This window comes from Dicentrarchus labrax, unplaced genomic scaffold (genome assembly GCF_905237075.1).
Source record: "Dicentrarchus labrax unplaced genomic scaffold, dlabrax2021, whole genome shotgun sequence".
NCBI lineage: Eukaryota > Metazoa > Chordata > Actinopteri > Moronidae > Dicentrarchus > Dicentrarchus labrax.
The window spans coordinates 6,591,261-6,604,950 of NW_026136711.1; the positions used below are offsets into that span (position 1 = coordinate 6,591,261).

Consider the following 13,690-nt stretch of genomic DNA (forward strand, 5'->3'; position numbering starts at 1 on the left):
ACTCTAACACAGTTACACATTCCTGAGTTCTGGGACAGTAAACAGACAGATAGTGTGGTGAGATGATCATGTCCTTTGCTTCTTAGTGAAGTCTCAACATCCCGCTGTTTACTTGGACATAGTGTAGTGTACTAAGGGTATTTCCTCAACCAAATTATTATTGTGCCTGTTGTATGATTTACTTGTGTATTTTCAATTAATTATGCATTTCTTATGAACCATAAGAGCTATTTTTCCACCCATTATACTCAGTGACCTGAAGTACACTCTTACACTCTTTAAAATCAAGGCTTCGCAATCCTCCATGAAACTTTGGCAACCCCTAGTTGGTTGGGAACCACTGCCCTACACTATGTTTTTAACAACCAATATGTGACTGTATCTGCACCTCTTGGTCAGACTCACTGAGATCTGTCCTTTCAGCTGACAGATTGACTGTTACTCTGATAATATCTTGATTTATTAAAAAATACAAAAACAACTGTTGTATCATTGTTTATTTCTTCATTTCTCCACAAGAAAATACATAATTTACTTTATTCTATCTATAGTGTTCTTACAGGAAACAAATATCATTAAAAGACCAAAACCCTCTATGTCTGTCTCTAAATACCTTCTGGATTCCTACCCTGTCTGTGGTCCGTGGTCTGTGGTCCCAAGCCCACTGGTTCCTTACTGAATGAATGATGTGAATCTTTAAAGACGTCACAAATGTATAGTGTGGTAGTAATTACCTGAAACAGTTGTGCACATTCTTGCAAACATCATACAAGCAGGTAGAAACAGTGCATTTGTTGAGGCCTATTTTCAGCTGCGGATTAATCCATATTTGATACAGTAGTGAGTATTTGGAGCAGGGCAAGTTTATTTGTATGGCACTTTTCAACAACAAGACCATTCTAAGAGCTTTACATAAGACACACTGTATACTGGCATTAGGACAAGATATAAAAAAACACAACACAGTATAAAAAGACATGAATAGGATTTTAAAGGGCCAGTGTGTAGGATTTAGTGGCATCTAGTGGTGAGATAGCAGATTGCAACCAACTGAAACCCCATTTGTTCTGGTTTGGGCCTCTCATGTAATCCTGACTCCAGGATAGACATATAGTGTTTCCGGTCTGCAGCGGTCAGTACCAAAAGTATCAAAAGTGGTCCAAGGAAGGAAAAGCAATGAACCAGAGACAGGGTCTGGCCAAGGCTCACTGATGCACGTGGGGAGTGAAGGCTGGCCCATGTTGTCCGATCCAACAGACGAGCTACTGTAGCTCAAACTGCTGAAACAGTTAATGCTGGTTCTGTTAGAAAGGTGTCAGAACACACAGTGCATCACAGTTTGTTGGTATGGAGCTGCAGAACATTATGACCACCAGGGTGCCCAGGTGTTCTCAATGTTATGGCTGATCGGTGTATGTTTGTGGTAACTTCTAACCATCTGGCTGTGTGTTTCTCTGTGCAGTGAGGCATTACAGAATAACAAACTTTCAGGAGCCAGAGTCGGCCAGGTAGTTTTTTAGTTGTTAATCCTGACAGTAGTACATGAGACAGACAATCTGTGAAAAAATCAGGTTCCTCTGGCTCCTCCTAGAGCTCCTAATGGTATCTGCAATAATCCACCAGGCCTGAATGAAAACAACCAATCAGAGCCAAGGAAGATAGTTGATTGTTGAGTCTCATTCCCAGGTTGTCAAATACAGACACTTTGGAACTCAGCAATCAACTATCTTCAAGCCACCAACCCAAAGTATCTTTCTATCTTTCTCAGTTCTGATTGTTTTTATCCAGACCAACACTAAAATCTGCCCATATGCAGGTAACTAAGGGGTTCTATGTTTAGTCAGAAACAAAAGAGACAGCAGACAAATCTCTGTAGGGCCTAAAGAGCAGAGTTTCTGGCTGACAACATCCGAAATATGTGGACAAAACGCACCCGCTGAATAAAGCAGTTCCGCCTTCAAAATCACTGCTTCTCCCACGCTGTTGGGCAGACAAAGGACGTCCAGGAGGGACTGCGAGCCGAGCTGCTGCTAACGTGCGCTCAGCTTGTTTCTCTGATAACTTAAGATTCAGACGTCCAATAACTAAAATCCTTCATCCGGTTCAAATCTAGAGGTAAAAAGCATCACGATCTAAACATTGGATGGTAAAAATGTTGCTTCAAACTGGATAAAAAGACACTGTATGACAGCTTCTGGCAGACAACCGTTGTGGCTGACGCATGCACAAAAGGGAAATGGTAAATGGACCTGTCCTTGTAAGGTTGTAAATATCCATGAATCCTTGAATCACTGCTTTACTAATGTGCCACAATACTGTTTGTGAGTTCAAATATCTTCTTTTGGGGGCTTTTCCAAGCAAAGATTGATATATGTGATTGTGATTAAATGGTAAATGGACCTGTACTTGTATAGTGCCTTTCTATTCATCCGACCATTCAAAGTGCTTCTACACTACATGGCACATTCGCCCTTTCACAAACATTCACTCAGTGGTGGCCCATTGTAAAGGATGTTTTTTCAATGCATAAAATAAGTTGTAAGAAATGTCCAGCCCATCAAACATTAACTAACTCATTCATACACATTCACACACCGATGCATGGCATCGGGAGCAATTCGAGGTTCAGTATCTTGCTCAAGGATACTTTGACATGTGGCACCAGGAGCTGGGGATCGAACCAACAACCATCCTATTAGGGGACGACCCGACTCTGCCTCTGTGCCACAGCCGCCCCATATGACGCCATTGACAGGCAACCAGTGAAACGCAGTGTTACCTGAATAAAATTACAGAGTTTGAACATTGTTGGAAACATTTGGGATAATGGAAGAACACACGTAAAAAACGTTTTCCCTTGCAGGGCCAAAACGGGAACTTGATGGTGTCACTCTGCCCACCATGCTCAGATTATGAAAAATAATTCATAATCTGTGTTTATATATTGTATATATACATATTGTAGCTTTACCTCTACTGTTCTGCATTCCCGCTGTTACAGATGAAACTACTGTGGACTGATCAGTTTACACCGTGAGGACATCAGAGGACATCTGTCAGGTGCAGGTTAGGCAGTGTGAAGAACCTCTCCTCAGGATCCCTCTGGGCGCTGTGGACTACCTGGCAGCTGAACTTGGAGCTCTGGTCATCCTTGTTGGGAGTGAGTTTGAGGAAACTGAACATGGAGTAGAGACCGTTGATGTTCAGGCTTGGGGGAGTGTTGAAGACGCCGGAGCAAACCATCTCTCCGTCTTTAGTCCAAATGACTGACACGTCCTCAGGACAGAAGTCTTTGATACACAGGTGCAGTGTACACTCTTGGTTCAACAGGGGACACGGCGGGTCACAGTCGATGAACATCACAGTAGGAGGAGTTCCTGTTCAGACGAGTAGAGGGTTAGCATAAACTAGCATGAACTCCTGTGGATGATGCGTCTCCATCAGTATACAATTGAAATGAGTGCAGCTAAATCCTTCACACTGGTTCTTTTAGTTTTGAAAAAAAAAAAAATGTAAATAATTAAATTGCCAAAACGTGGTCAACCTTGGATCTTTCTCTAACAATGAAAATGAGAATAGTAGAGAAACGCTTTTGGATCCAAAGCTTGCCACCCTGCCAAAAAGTGATGTTTGTCTCAGTGTTTTTACGTAGGTCTCCTGACATTTATCCGGGATCCGGACCATCAGCACCGGAAACCCCCAAAGTATGCATTCTTTCTTTTCTGCTCTCCTCCTTGCCCACAAACAGCTGCACCTCTAGTCACCAGTCCATCAGGCTCTTGAAGTTCCCAGATAACTTTTAACTTCTTTTTTAACTTCTTTTTTCTGTCCTTGCTCTCAACGAAGGCGGACGCATCTCTCTCTCCCTCCCGTCTCCCTTATCTTTCCTGCTTTGCTTCTCAAGTCTCGTCCTGTCTTGTCTCTAACTTTTAGGAGACTCTCCCCGCATTGCTCTCCACACTTAAATCATGGAATTGGTCAACTGGTCTCTCAACGCAATTGACAGAATTTTCTCGACGAGAAGCTCGGGTTCGGGGGAACCTGTCTGCCCTGAAGGAACGTTTGCCGCTGGTTACACGATGGACTCCTGGGAGAAGTGGAGGGTTGTGTGCCTGGCGATTCTTTCCATAAAGGACATCGAGGATCTCTACATATTCGGAACCATGATAACAGGCTATCTGCTGATTGGATTAGGCATTGCCCTGGTGTATCGGAAAATTCAGAAGACGGTGTCAGCAGTCCAAAGCCCCATGAAGCTGCCCGACATGATTGATGGAGTGAGCAGAGCTGTTAGCGCTCAGACTGTGGGTATAAAACGCAACATGGAAAACATCTTGGAAAGAGCTGTCAGCGCACTGACGGTGGTTATACACCGCAACATGGAAAACATCTTGGATAGAGCTGTAAATGCTCAGACTGTGGTCATTAACCGCAACATGGATAACATCTTGGAGAGGTTTTCGGCTTTGCAAAGGAGAATGAATCGATTTGAAGACCAGAATGGACAATCAGAGTAAGTCGTGTCTATTGAAATGCGACTACTCGCCCTAACCCAAACACTCAATCTGCAAACAATCTAATCTGCATTCTGGCCCTCAGTAGCACCGGCCTTGGAACAACTCCTCCAGGAGATCGCTGCAGGAAGACGCTCTGCCCTATTCCTCCCTCCCTTCCCACACGGACACCTGTTGATAGTTGACTCTGTTTAGGACCCGATCAGGGACGTCTCCATGGACACTTACACATGCGCATATGCAACACGACAACACTCATTCGATCTGCTGAGAAGGTGATCGGCTGCAATCTGCCATCCCTCCAGGACCTGTACGCCTCTAGGACCATGAGGCGTGCAGGCAAGATTGTGGCTGACCCCTCCCACCCGGGACACAAACTCTTTGAAACACTTCCATCTGGTAGGAGGCTGCGGTCCATCAGGACCAAAACCTCTAGCCACAAAAACAGTTTCTTTCCGTCTGCAGTTGGCCTCATTAACAAGGCCCGGAACCCCCACTGACACTGATTCTTAAACCCACCCTGTTTATATGCATTACATTAATGCACTCCCGTTGGTTTTTCTATTCTACACATTGTAAATATCTCTCCTGTATGGTTTAGATTTATCTTTATCTTTATTTATTTATATTTTAATAAGTACTTTATTTTTCTTATACACCAAGACAAATTCCTTGTATGTGTTATAACTTACTTGGCAATAAACCCAATTTTGATTCAGATTCTGATTTAGAAGACAATACATTATTGTGTTTAAAATCCTATGCAGAAAACATTTGGTGATGCTACCTTGAGTGTTGATGTGGTACAGGACATCTTTGTAGCCCGGAGCAGAGAAGCTGGAGTGGTAAACACGGCAGGTGTAGATGGCCCTCTCATCCTCTCTCGCCATGACCAGCTGGATCTTACTCCACACGCTGTAGAGGCGGTTGTGATCGGAGAAAGGTCCAAAGTGTGTGACTTTGCGGACCTGCTCCCCGTCGTTCCTGGACCACTCCATGTCCACGTCCTGGGGGTAGAAGTTCTCCACCCGACAGCATAGAACCAGCATCTTCTCCACCTTGGGGATCTGAGGGATGCTGGAGATCTGGAGGAAAGACGGCTCCACTGGAGGTGTGTGTGAGTGTGAGTCATGTTAAATCATGTAAGAGTCAGCATATTTGCATATTCACAGATTCTGTAATATTTAATGAGGTAGAAGGAGTAGATGACTTTTTAAGGATGTTAATGTAAATATTGTACCACGCATTGTTGTTTCAATGCATATCCTAATACGGATCTTTAAATTTCACATATAATGTATATATATATTTTATATATATATATATATATATACATATATATTGTCCCTATATTATTCAGATATTGTTATTTATATTTTTTATTATTATTTATATATAATAACAATGTATCAAATGACAGTTTGAAAACAAAGAAACAATATGAAAGGTGCCTCTGTTGAACACACAGACAAGTATCAGCTGAATCTGCAGCTCCCTTCTGCTATGACTTGGTTCTACTGCCCCCAAGTGACCAAAGAAATAAGTTATTGCAGTTTTCATGGCACTGGATAAATCAAATGAATATTAAAAAATCAGCCTGTGATGAACAGCTGTATTATGTCTTCTATCCCTGGGCATTAAACAATAATGCAGGCATTCACCAGGCAGTAGGCTTTAACAAAGGGATGGTGATGGGAAATGTAGGACACTAATAGTAGGACATTAATCAATTCTGTAGGGAATTGGTTCCCATCTTGTATATGATCTTGTATGTTGTAGTATGTATTTTTTTTATTAATACGATTTAATTGGTTATTTTGCAAGATCCAGGGCTATAAATGTAAAGTTTGTTTCAGAGGGTTGTACCACAGGAACAGCCATAGACACATTAACATAAGGGTTTAGAGGAACATTTGGGCAGATGGTGAAACTAGATAGAAACACAAGGATTCCTCCCCTGAGGATCATGAATATAACATAATTACTGCCAATCTGGCCCACAGCTGTCAGATATTTCACTCCAAACTGTTGGACAGACTGAAGTGTACAGTGATGATAATATGATGCTCTTAGAGCCACAGTTACTCACCTTTTACCTGGACTGTGGTCTCTTTGCTGAAGCTCTTGCCCCTGCACAGTACTACACACTGGTATTTGGTCCGGTCTTCAGTGACTGTCAGACACACAGTCAGGACAGATGTGTGGTGTCTGCCGTCTGACTGGAGACAAGCGTGTTCGCTTAGATCCTTGTTGCCCAACAGAGCAACGGATTCTGACTGGACCACTGGGTCCACACTGCCGTTTAATCTAAACCACTTCACTTTGAGCTCTCGCTGTCTTGCCCCTTGGATGGAGCATTTGAGGTTGAACGGCACCTGAGCGTATATGATGCTGGGTTGGCTGATATCAGAAACACTTGGAAGAGCTGTGGAGAGCGATAGAGATGCATGTTGTTGCACAATTAACAGTAACAATCTCTTCATTCTGATTATGAGTCAAACTTGAGTTATACAGATCTTAATCCAACTTTGTTTAGTTGGTAAGTGAAGTACCACCATCATCAAGACAAAGAGGGAATATTTGGGAATAACGCTTCCCTCCAGAAGAGTTCCACGCTGAAACCTTTCTGGTAACTTTGCAATGCAGCTGGACTTGCAAGATCACGCAAGAATCAAGGTTACCAGGCTTCAATCTGTATGTCTGTGGCCAAACTACAATGGTACCAGACCAATTAGTGTCCTATGAGGAAGTACTGGCAGCTATGGGGATGGTTAAACAACTATGGTGGCTGCTAAAGAGCTTAGCATAGATGCTGCTGGCAGATGTTTTCTCTTGTCTAAACCTTAGAGACTCATTGTCTAAAGATATAGTCACTCTAGATGGCATTAACTTGGCCTCTAGCACCACTGTCAGGAATCTTGGAGTTATCTTTGATCAGGATTTGTCATTTAACTCCCACATAAAGCAGACCTCTAGGACTGCCTTCTTTTATTTACGTAATATTAGAAAAATTAGACACATACTATCACAGACAGATGCAGAAAAACTAATCCATGCATTTGTTACTTCAAGGCTGGATTACTGCAACTCTTTATTATCAGGTTGCCCCAATAAGTCCATTAAAATGCTCCAATTAATTCAGAACGCTGCAGCATGAGTACTGACAGGAACTAGAAAAAGAGATCATATCTCTCCTGTACTAGCTTCTCTGCATTGGCTCCCTGTAAAATGTAGAATTGAATTTAAAATCCTCCTCCTCACCTATAAAGCTCTTCATGGTCAGGCCCCTTCATATCTTAAAGAGCTCATAGTACCCTATTACCCCTCTAGAACACTACGTTCTCTGAATGCTGGGCTACTTGTGGTTCCTATAGTCTCTAAAAGTAGAACAGGAGCCAGAGCCTTCAGTTACCAAGCTCCTCTCCTGTGGAACCAGCTTCCAGTTGTGGTTCAGGAGGCAGACACCCTCACCACATTCAAGAGTAGGCTTAAGACATTCCTCTTTGATAAAGCTTATAGTTAGGGCTGGATCAGGTGAGTCCTGAACCATCCCTTAGTTATGCTGCTATAGGCCTAGACTATCGGGGGATTTCCCATGGTGCACTGAGCTCCTCCCTTCTTCTCTCTTTATGCACTCATTCATGTCCCATTAATGCATGTTACTAACTCCACTTCTTCCCCGGAGTTCTTGTGCTTTCTCGTCTCGCAGGTTCTCATGGATCCTGGTGGAGCCTCCTGCCATGGTCCTGCTTGACTGCCATTGCCAATACTGTTGTTGCTGTGCACCTGTCTGTCTGTCTGTCTCTCGCTCTCTCTGCCTCTCCCTCTCGCTCTCTCTCTGCTCTCTCTCTCTCTCTCTCTCTCTCTCTCTCTCACCCCAACTGGTCGAGACAGACGACCACCCACCTAGAGCCGGAGGATCTGTCCTAGGTTTCTGCCTTTTAACAGACAGTTTTTCCTTGCCCTTGTCGCCAAGGTCTTGCTCATGGTGGTACTGTTGGGTCTCTGTAATTAATGTTAAAGAGTTCGGTCTAGACCTGCTCTATTTGAAAAGTGTCCTGAGATAACTTCTGTTATGAATTGGCGCTATACAAATAAAATTGAATTGAATTGAATTGAATTGAATTGTCTCCTGACAAGACTGTAAGAATTTGACGATGTTAAATTGTTCATTGATCTTATTAGGTGAAGGTTGTCCGTGATAGATGGTGATAGACAAATTCATCCAATCACCTGCCAGTTGAACTGAATGTCACTGTGAACATTTTAGTGTGGAAAAATAATTTCACACCAGGTTGAGGTGTGAAGCTCTCTGGATAAAATCAAGTCTGTTTCACCTCTGAATCACCCTGCTGGTTGGGGAAATGGTCATAAGTGTGCTTTGTTGCACCTGTAACCACACCCACCAGTGATGTCACAGGGTCCTGCAGTACACCTCTACATCACTTCAGCAAGGTGAAAAGTTAAACCACTGGAGCTCAGCAGACTGCTACTGGTACAACTACCAGTCCTACTACTACTATCAACTGTAAATAATATTCATGTATTAATAAATCAAATACAATTGTGGCATTGCAATGAATTCAGGTTCAGGTCTTTTCATAGACAGATGTTGTACTGATGGATTACAATGTTAACATGCAATCCATCATACCCATTAAATTGTCTCATCCACACTGAGCTGTTTTTAAAGGACAATTTCAGTGTTTCAGTTTAACTGCAATATTATTAATCTCAGCTTGATTTAGCTTTAAAAATAGACCCTGTTTAAATAACACAACATGCAACTTGTTCAAAATGAGACGTACCTCTACAGAAATACCTGTAGAGAAGTAAAGTGCCTCCAATAACAGAGGTAACCAGCAACAAACTGATGACACTGGTGACAGCTATCAGTGTAACAGCACTGTAAAGGGGCCGTGGTGGAGCTGCAGGGAAAGGATGCATACAACATTTAGTAAACATATAGTTCAACACAAATAATGATTTTAATGCAGAGTTTAAAAAATTAAAGAGTTCCCACCTTGAACGGTCAGTGTAACAGATCTGTTGTAAGTCCGACTGTAGGTCTGGTGCTCCACCTGGCAGATGAGTTGTATCTCTCTGTCTTTCACTGCTGATGAGTGCAGTGTGATGCCACTGCGAATACTGTAGGTGCCGTCTGGGTTGTGGATGGCCATTTCAGTGCAAACACGGGAGAGGTGGCTTCCACCAGCGTGGACAGTGCGGGAGCCATTTTGGATGTACCATGTCATGGTCAGTTTCTCTGGATAAAAACCTGCAATGTCGCACTGTATCGTCCTCTCCTCCCCCTCTATCACTGCTGCCTTTTCTGGGAGCATCACTGAAGGCCGAGCTGGGAGAGAGGTCAGAAACAGTACCTTTATGTGTTTTTGGTTGGGTGTGACTCCTTGAATTCTTTAACATGCCTTCATGCACCAACACACATCACACAGTGCAGATAATTGCTGCTGCACTGCTCTCTGAGAGATAAAACTGGCAACCAGCTAGCTTTGGTGCACACATTAGTATTAGTATTTTATTCTATTGTATTTTATTGTATTTTAATGTACCTGGCTGCTATGACGACCCAATTTCTCTCTGGGGATTAATAAAGTCTATCTATCTATCTATTTACATTGTATTAAAGCATTTATCAGCCAAAGAGTCAGATAGTTCCACATATTTTAGGAGGTGGTGGAGACTAAAAAAGCTAAAAGGAGAGTGAATAGTGGACCTGCATTCAGTAGGTAGAGAGAAACACAACTGCATATGTAAATAAGCTTAGTTTGCTCATACATTAGCTGTAACAACAACAATGTGCTTATTCACTCAGCAGATGACAGCAGCAGATTTCCCAAAATGCCCAAGTATTCCTTTAAAGGCATACTACGCAGGTTTTTTCTGTTTCTGTTTGTAAATGCACCATTTAAAGTTGGCCCCTCTTCCATGGTGAGCGTGATGGTGCAAAGTAGTGAATCCAAGAAACAAAATGTTATTTTGTCAATGTTCATAACAGTAACATTTTAAAGCACTTGTACACACCCAAAAATATCCTAAACACAACAAAATAGGCCAGAAAGTAAAGTGTAAAGATATATCGCAAGACATTTAAATCGCAATACAAATATGTCTCTTTAAACAGCACAGGGCGCAATCTACTTTTTGTTGTTTAGCGTCCTCCATCACTCGTGTCAGTAGCTGTATCAAGGCACAAAGACATCAGTTTCACTTTTACAAAGAAAAAACAATGTGCATTGTTTTTCACCATTTATACCCTACCTAAAATAAAAAAATATTCTATAGTTTGATAAAGAAAATATAAGTGAAAATTAGTGCTGTCAAACGATTAAAATATTTAATTGTGATTAATCACATTAATGTCATAGTTAACTCGCAATTAATCGCACATTTTTATCTATTCTAAATGTCCCATTATTTTTTCTCATTTTAATGCTCTTATCAACATGGAAAAGTGGATCAGCTTGCTTTGTGCAAATGTTGTTTTTATTGAAAACAACATTGGCATATACCGTAGTGTTCAATTTCACACTAACATTCTCACTTGGAGCAAATAATCTCTCACACAATGTAACACTGTCCATCAATAAAAGGGTGAACAAAATACTGTCACACAAACAGCCCCTTCAACAGCCCTTTCTAAGGGATCAAAACAGGGCGATACAAAATAAAATTACAAAGTGCACATGTAAGGTAAACTGGGACTCAGCCTGTAGTGCAGTTAAACCATGGCTTAATACTTTTCTCAAGTTTGCTTTGAACATAGCAGTCAGGCTACTGCTCTTTATTCACCAGAGGCTCAACCCAGCCTCTTATTTCAGAAAGAATGAACAGTAACGGTTACCAATAAAAGGTAAGCCTATTACTTCTTTGCCTTGAGCCAGTTACTCAAACAGACAAGCCTGTTGACATTTTCAGACAACAAGGAATCCATCCATTTTGGCGTCTCGCGCTCGCCATCCACTCAAAACGTAACGTCTACTTCTCTTAAACAAGTGTGTGCGGCGTGCCTGTTGTTTTGTTTCTGGTCTAGCTAGATCCGGTGTGGTGTTGTAGTTTTTCTAACGTTACTAGTTGTTGCAACAGCATGTGAAAAAAACTACAACGTGTGCTAGGCGTTAATCTCATGATAAAAGAACTGACGCCGTTAAAATGGGTTTGCACTAACGCCATTAATAACGCGTTAAACTGACAGCACTAGTGCAAATATGTTTTATAGATTTTTATCTGTAAAAAAAAGGAATCTTTTCTAAATAATCATATAATTAAACCACTAGTAACAATTATAAGGTAATGATTATTCTTGTGGCACATTTGAGCTTCCATACACAACAAAAATGTCTGCCACCTACATGTTAAATCTGTATGCGACAAACATTAACAGAATAGAAACAGATTATAATACCCAGCACTTCCAGTGCAGTGGTCTCTGTGTAGACTACAGGTGTGATGATCCTGCAGGTGTACAGGCCTTCATCTCCCACAGTCACATTGCGAAGCTGCAAAGATGCATCGCCTTCTAGCAACCGCTTTTTATCCACCACAAAGCCATCTCTGCTCACATACGCTCTACCATCCTCCACAGTGTACACAATGCTCTTTTCTGCACGTTGGTCCACCATGTTCCACTCAACGGTGAGAGCGCTCCACTCCACCAGCTTGGACAGTTTATCAAACAGGCAGCCCAGAGTCACGTCTGTGCCCACCAAGACACTCAGCCTTCTTGTTGTGTCAGCCGAGGAACCTGGAAACACAGAGGAGATTACCTGGAGCGCATGAAAAGACAATTTTAAACAAAACAGACCTTTCCTTTAAACTTTACTGAAACAGTGAAAAATATGCCTTTACCTCCACAGTGCAGAACAATAGCCATGACTTTAATCAGAATTTTCACATTCTGTAGATGCTCCATTCTGACTTAGGTGTCACACTGTCGGTACATGATGAAGTAAAAGGAAACGCCAGTTTCAGCCGAGGGTGTTCGCACGGTTCAAACAGATTCCCTGGACTGAAGATTACATGGCAGTTATGTCACTGAACTTGTAGAGTAGGGCTTGGCTGTTAAATATTCACCTGGCTGCTCATTACTTGTTGATCACCTGTTTTCTAATGCACCTCCTCCTGGACTTTGAGCTGTGGCTGAAATCTTCTGCACAACTACATGTGCTGTAAAACAGTAATCTGCTGGGACTCCCAGCCGCACAGAGTGCGTATTCATGAGTCATGAGTCAATAATATTTCTATTGTCATCAAGATGAATCATCTATATTTATCACAGTTGTTGAATAATATACTTATAAGAATATCGCTCAATTTGGCAAGATAATCTTAAAACTTATAGAAAGGCCCTCCGTAATGCCAGAGGAGCCTATTATTCAGCACTAATAGAAGAAAATAAGAACAACCCCAGGTTCCTCTTCAGCACTGTAGCCAGGCTGACAGAGAGCCACAGCTCTACTGAGCTACTTATCCCTATAACCCTCAGTAGCAAGATTTTATGAGCTTCTTTTATAATAAAATTATTACTATTAGAGACTAAATTAATAACCAAATGCCCTCAACAGGTATCGCTGTCTCTCCAAGTCTAGGAACTTTAACAAATGTAAAATCAGATATATATCTAGAAAGTTTTTCTGCTATCAATCTTCATCAACTAACTTAAATAATTTCGAAGCCATCAACCTGTCTGTTCCCCATCCCAACTCGGCTGCTTAAAGAAGTCTTATCCTTAATTGGCACTTCTTTACTGGATATGATTAATTTTTCTTTATTGTCAGGATATGTACAACAGTCCTTTAAAGTAGCTGTAATTAAACCCCTTCTTAAAAAGTCCACTCTTGACCCAGGGGTTTTAGCCAACTATAGACCAATCTCTAACCTCCCCTTCCTCTCTAAGATGGAGAAAGTAGTCGCCAAACAGTTGTGTGACTTTCTACACAGCAACAGCTGTTTTGAGGATTTTCAGTCAGGATTTAGAGTTCATCACAGCACAGAGACAGTGCTGGTTAAAGTTAATAATGACCTTTTTAATAGCTTCCAACAATGCTTCCGAACTCTGTACTTGTATTATTAGATCTTTGTGCCGCATTTGACACCATTGACCATAATATTCTTTTACAGAGACTTGAGCATCAAATTGGCATTAAAGGAACCAC

General features: G+C 41.7%; 1 gene segment (V, D, J or C); it reads right to left on the reverse strand.

Moving 5' to 3' along the window:
* Nucleotides 1–482: 482 nt before the first annotated feature.
* On the reverse strand, nucleotides 483–12,678 carry LOC127371834 (Ig epsilon chain C region-like). The segment is given in 7 exon segments: nucleotides 483–3,377; nucleotides 5,302–5,619; nucleotides 6,604–6,939; nucleotides 9,323–9,442; nucleotides 9,538–9,870; nucleotides 11,941–12,279; nucleotides 12,384–12,678. Coding segments are annotated over 7 exon segments (1,845 nt in total).
* Nucleotides 12,679–13,690: the final 1,012 nt, after the last annotated feature.